Source organism: Cyprinodon variegatus, unplaced genomic scaffold (genome assembly GCF_000732505.1).
Source record: "Cyprinodon variegatus isolate N-32 unplaced genomic scaffold, C_variegatus-1.0 Scaffold28, whole genome shotgun sequence".
In the NCBI taxonomy this organism is placed as follows: domain Eukaryota; kingdom Metazoa; phylum Chordata; class Actinopteri; order Cyprinodontiformes; family Cyprinodontidae; genus Cyprinodon; species Cyprinodon variegatus.
Genome location: NW_015150481.1, coordinates 415,495 through 421,315, shown reverse-complemented (window position 1 = coordinate 421,315; position 5,821 = coordinate 415,495). Strand labels below are relative to the sequence as shown.

General features: G+C 45.0%; 1 protein-coding gene across 3 annotated transcripts in view; it reads right to left on the bottom strand.

The window, feature by feature from the left end:
- Nucleotides 1-2,388: 2,388 nt before the first annotated feature.
- LOC107099813 (FERM domain-containing protein 4B-like) overlaps nucleotides 2,389-5,821 on the bottom strand; it is a 17,184-nt gene continuing 13,751 nt past the window's right edge. For all 3 annotated transcript variants that reach the window (XM_015398100.1, XM_015398086.1, XM_015398093.1), the window contains exons 10-11: nucleotides 4,540-4,801; nucleotides 2,389-4,310 (exon numbers count right to left, since the gene is read on the bottom strand). In XM_015398100.1, the coding sequence (XP_015253586.1) occupies nucleotides 4,205-4,310; nucleotides 4,540-4,801 (368 nt within the window). In that variant the 3' untranslated portion in view covers nucleotides 2,389-4,204. The remainder of the gene's footprint in view (nucleotides 4,311-4,539; nucleotides 4,802-5,821) is intronic.

The following is a 5,821-nucleotide window of genomic DNA, read 5'->3' as shown; positions in this document are numbered from 1 at the left end:
TTTGTGGACATTAAGATCTAAAGAGAAGCGCCATCTCCTGGTCAGACGCTGGACCAGTGGCTGGAAGGTGGAGGGGATTTTGCTGGGACTTGCAGGGAAATGGTAATTGGGCCATCTGCTGGCGTTTGACTGGGAAGCGCCATTTTGAATGGCTGCTACTGTAGGATCCTACAGGCAGAAGCAGGCGGTCGTACTGTAGTCTTTCAAAATAAAACTGTTTTATTAAAAAAAAACTATAAGACTGCAGTTTATAAGGCACTGCAGCTGTTGTAGTACACAACAGTACTTCAGTAGTACTACTTTGAGGCTCTGCTATAAACATCATGTCTTTAGGAGAGTGATCCACGTTGACATGATGAGGAACACCTGCAGGAAAAGAAACAAACATGTGGGCGGAGCAGAGCAGCTGCCAATCTCCGCAGTGGGAGGGGCCTGTTTCTAATGAACACAGTTTTTTTTCATTTTAGTCAGGAATCTTTCTTTGATAACATGAGGAACACAGGTGTTGAACAGCACAGGTGTTGAACAGCACAGGTGTTGAACAGCACAGGTGTTGAACAGCACAGGTGTGGAAGAGTACAGGGCTCCTTTTCATAAAGCAGGTTTAACAAATTTAGACTCAAATCCTCAACTCTGAATTAATCTAGCCTAAAGACGGAAACACTGAGTTCATAAAAGCTGCTGTGAATTAGTTCAATCAACTCTAACTAGATCCACTCAGATGTGAACGTAACAACGGAGCACCGATTCCATGAGTCACCATGACAACAGGCAACAGGAAGTGCCTATTTCACCCGACTGGAACTGGAGGTTTTAATGAAGAAATGGAAACAATATAGAATTTGTTTAAAAGACAGAGAAACAGCGCTACAGATAGTGAAGGAGAAGATTGCTGCTCAAGTTATTCCATAGGTATGGCAGGCCGTTTTTACATTTATTAAATGCACTCTCTGTTGTTCCATTTTTTGATAATTAAAGTAGGATTCTTCCTGATCATAACCCAACTCCTACACTGAACTGTAATAATATATTTTCTAAATCACATTTCTCCAGCAAAAATTGAATTTCAAAAGTAAAAAAAAAACTCTATATTAGTAAGAATTAAGTTTTATATACCTAGAAATGTTTAGACATTATAAGTGGCCATTTTGATATTTATCAGCTTGACTGAATCTGTATTTGTAACGGAAATAAATTTCTTCATTATCAAAATAATACAAATGATGATCAGTGACGATAGGAATATGGAGATCTGAAATTAATTTCTAGACATCCAGAATGTTTATTCTAGGTGAAACAAATTAATTTTATTTGGAACGGTCATTTTGACAAGAATTTCTTTTTCAGATATCAGAAATACCTATTTAGACAAACTAATAAATATCTAAACAGCCTGCCATAGATTCTAATCACGATAACATTCAGAGGGGAAAACTAGTTTACTGGTTGAATGGTAGTGGATCTATGTATTATATTTTGGCTGGATCTCATGGGAGAGAAGCGCACCTGTCAGCAGGTAAAGATGAAGAATAAAGAAGTTGTTCAAACAGGAAGGACCTGTTCATCATCTCATGGGATTCCTCCTCATTTTATTTCTGTCTTCCATCAGACGGTGAATAAGTCTCTGACTGTGCAGCTGTTGTCTCTAATGATGTTGATGATATGATATTTATTTATTATAAATACCTGTTAAAGAAGTCAGTACTGCAAATGTGAGGATGGATAAGGTCTGAATGTCTGCGGTGAAACAGTAGCTGAATATAAAAGACGTATACACAGTCAGAGAACCCTCTCCCTATAAACATTAAATTCTCTCTGCTCAGTCTTTGATTGCATCCTCCTGTTTATTTTTAACACCTGATGTCTCTAATGGACCTAGTGAAAAGTTTCCTTTTTATTTTATGCATAAAACTACAACCGAGCTCTGCTGTGTCATAATCTTGGCACTGATAACTGGATTATTGGTTTAGTTCTTCCACCCTCCTAGCTCCTCCCAGTTTTCATTATCACCCATCAGATCCATCCGTTTCAGTTCCTATTTAAACTGCCTGGTCCCAGCCATCAGTGCCAGATTATTAGAACCATAGGTGAGTGTTCTCTAGCGTACCCCAGTGTGTTTATTCTGATGGCCTGATCCTGACTAGTTTCTCCTCCTGGACTTCTGGGTTTGCCTGTCCTGATCTGTTTGCCTATCCTGTTTTTGGACTTCCTTTGGAATCTGCCTGCTGAGGACCTTGGATCTGTCAGCTGACACCGGCTAGGATTTCCCTCCCGTACCCCTTTAGACCTCTGACCTTCTGGCTTAGAGTTCTGCTTCCTCATCAACACAGGCTTTGGATTCTCCACCCGGATACTTCTGCTCTTCCTTGTCTGCTCTTTCTCGTCTGCTCGTCCTGGAACTCTCTGGGCGGCATCCGCCACATGCTGTGGCGAATAATCTGACTGGATTCCACCACTACCTCAAGGCTTGGACTAAACTTAAAAACCAGGTTAGTGACTCCCATGCTCGCTATCATCCCCCGCCAGAGCTTCCTGGTCACTAACCTGTGTTTCTACCTCTAACGAGATTCCAGTCATCTAGTCCAAGCTGACGAGCCACAGATCCCTGAGAAGTTAATAAACGCTTTTCGTAAAAACTTCCGTCTGTCTGCCTGAATTCTGGCTCCAACGCTCTGAGTTCCAATATTCTGGTTAAATCAGGAAATAAAACATCATGATTGGCTGTAAGGAGAGCGAAGACAGAGGACACTGAGTTTAATGAGGAAAACCTGCTCCTGACCAGGTTAGCTCCCAGGAGAATGTTGCTATGGCAACAGAAACAGAGGTTGAGGAAACTCAATGTAAAACTAAAACCTCAGAGTTTTACTGATTTCAGATTTAGAAAACCTGCTTTGTGAAACGGACCCCAGGTGTGGAACAGTACAGGTGAGTAGAACCAAACAAGGCTATGGATTTTTATCAACAGAGTAAACCTCCTGTATTAAGGAGCATTTTAATTATAAACATTTGTAGAAAAATCATATGACAGAAGATAAGTAGAAAACATGATCAAACAGTTGATCAGTAAGAAAATCAATCAACGCTGTGACATCATCGTCTGATTGTCGCTCTGATCGTTTTTGGGGTTCTGCGGGTCTTTGAAAGATCCAATTGAAACTTGAAGCTCCTCTTATTGCTTCAGACTAAACCTGGATGTGGATCCTGGATCCTGATTATGACCTGAACTTGGAACTGGATCCAGAACCTGAGTCAGGATAAAAATTTAATCTGGATCTGGCTTTGGATCTGGATCCGCAAAAGGGTTGCCTCCAGGTTGCTGTAGATCTGGATTGTCTCATTGCAGGACCAGACCCGTTTCCCTGAAGAAGGTCTGGTTCCGTCTAGTCTGAACAGTCCCAGGCCCGGGCGATCCTGTTGAGGTCCAGGTCTTGCTGGTTTGAGGATGAAACTCATAGTGCAGGAAATCTGAGTCCAAAATGCAAGGTTACCCAACGCTTCGGGTCTGGACTCACCTGAGGATTTACCAGGTAAGTCACCTGACCTGATCGGGGCTGGTGATGTCAGCTGGTGATCAGTCTTTGGAGGAGTGCATGTTCCACCCCAACTGGCTTAGAAAAAGTCTGATTGTCTGAGCAGAGCTGGGGCCGAAGCTTTGAACAAGGATGAGGACCAGGATCAGACTGGTGCCGCAACCCCAGAACCTGGACCGCGTTTAATCCACAGTCCAGCTGTGGCCATACAAGAACCAGTTAACAGTTTCCAGCTTTCGGTGAGCTAAAGGTCTGGCCGGTTTCTGTAGAAGTCCAGTAAACTCCAAAAAGTGAAAGACTCTTTCTCCCTGCTGCAGGGTTCCTTCTTGACCAAAAGCTGGTGGACTTTGTAAGGTTTCACGTTCTCTCCAACAGTGACAAACCATCTGTGGTCAGTTGGGCCTTGATTTGGGACCAGGAGGACTCTTTCAGATGGTCTTCAGCCATGGACCCCCTCAGGGGGAAGTTTCTGCGAGATGAACTAGTCTTTAAGGTGCATGGACTGTACGGGTGGACAGACCTGATTCTTCATGACCCGTTGATCTGCTTGTAGTTTGCTGGTCTGCTGCTTGACACACGGATCTGGTTCAGCGGAACCATCATTGCCAGATCACGTGTTGCTGAAACCCTAAGCCTGGGAACGGTCTAAGCCCCTTCCTCTCATTGGTTGGTGATCAGACCAGCGTCCCAGGAGATGGCTGGTCCACCACAAAGTCTCTGAGGGGGACTTCCTGTTTCTGTGGGGGAAAGGAGTCCTGGTAGAGCGAGTTATCCACAGACCTAAAAGACAGAAATGAGGGGAGGCGTTTCTAGACGAACCTTCAGAGGAGGCAGGCTGACCTCTCTTTGCCTTCTGGTTGTTTATGCCCAACATCTCATTAATCGTAGGTAAGATGGAATGGCAGTTTGGCCACTAGATGGCAGTAAGCTCTACACTTTTCCTATAACAGAAAGTGTTGCCAGGAACGTGTGCAGTGCATCGTGGGTGATGTGGTCATGGGGTACCTACCTGCCGTGCAGTGGGTGCCCGTGGAAAGTGGCGGAGTGCGGGAGTGTCTGTTTGTGATGCGGTGCAGCACACTGATGGCTCTGATAGCCCGCCTGCTGGAGGACTCCGTGAGCTGTACGTCTTCGCTGGAGGGCATCGCCGCCTCCAGTCTGACCTTTGACACTGGAACTTGGCTTAGCGGTGGCAGCCGCTGAGACGTTTCCACTGGCCTGGTTCTGGTGGGCGGATCCTAAGGTGTTCCTCAGGTACCAGTCCCTTAAACCTGTGAGGCAGAAATCAAAGGGAGTCAGACCTGACAGCACCTGGAAGACACAGGTTACCTTGCTGGCTCCTGACCTGAACCATCCACCTGGCAGTGGCTCTCAGTGGACTCAGTTTCTGCTGACTTAAACTATCTTCCTATAAAGTAAAGGTGATTCAGATGGAACTTGTGGGACCCACGCAGATTCCACAGTAATAGTTCTGCACACCCTATATCAGGCATCCCCAAACTCTCTCCTCGAGGGCTGCTACCCTACAAGTTTTAGAGGTTTTCCTGCTCCAGCACAGCTGATTTACATCAATAGTTGATTAACAGTTTTTTTGCTGAACTGCAATCATCAGAATCAGCTGTGCTAAAGCAGAGAAACCTCTAAAACCTGCAGGACAGCGGGCCCCCAGGACCCACTTTGTGTATGCCTGCCCTATCTGTTCCATCCATTCGTTCTTAGAGAACTACTTGACCTCAGGCAACATAGTCTGAAGTGTCAGATATGGTCGTTAGGGAGTTCTGATGGGTCACTAACTCCCTCTTCAGAGTGGTTTCGGACTTGTTGAAGTGCGTGTCAGGTAAGACCAGGTGAGAGTCTTCTGGGTATTGTGCCTAAAATTGTCCCAGACGTTAGAAAAGTTCTATTTTTTAAAAATCTTGTCTTAAATCTGAGGCATAGGTATGGCAGGACAGTTAGTTATTCGTCAGCCTGAACACCTAAATTCGGCCAATCATATATCAACGGTCATCTGTCAATCACATGTTTTCGGTCATAGCATCTTGATTCGTATGTCGCAGCTAATATACCCAACGGTTGAAACCAGAATCCTTTCCTTTCCCATTGAGTTGCGTCCCAGTATCCACAGGGATGGACGTCTGTGTCTTCGGCAGGCGTAGAGCTAACAGAACTGGCAGCGTTGCGAGGCAAGGGCTCAAACATGTACGGCTGGAAGCCTTCTACACCAAACCAAGCTTCTGCCGCCCTGGCGCCTTCGTCCCCGCTTTCCTCCTCTAAATAAAGAATGGATAACG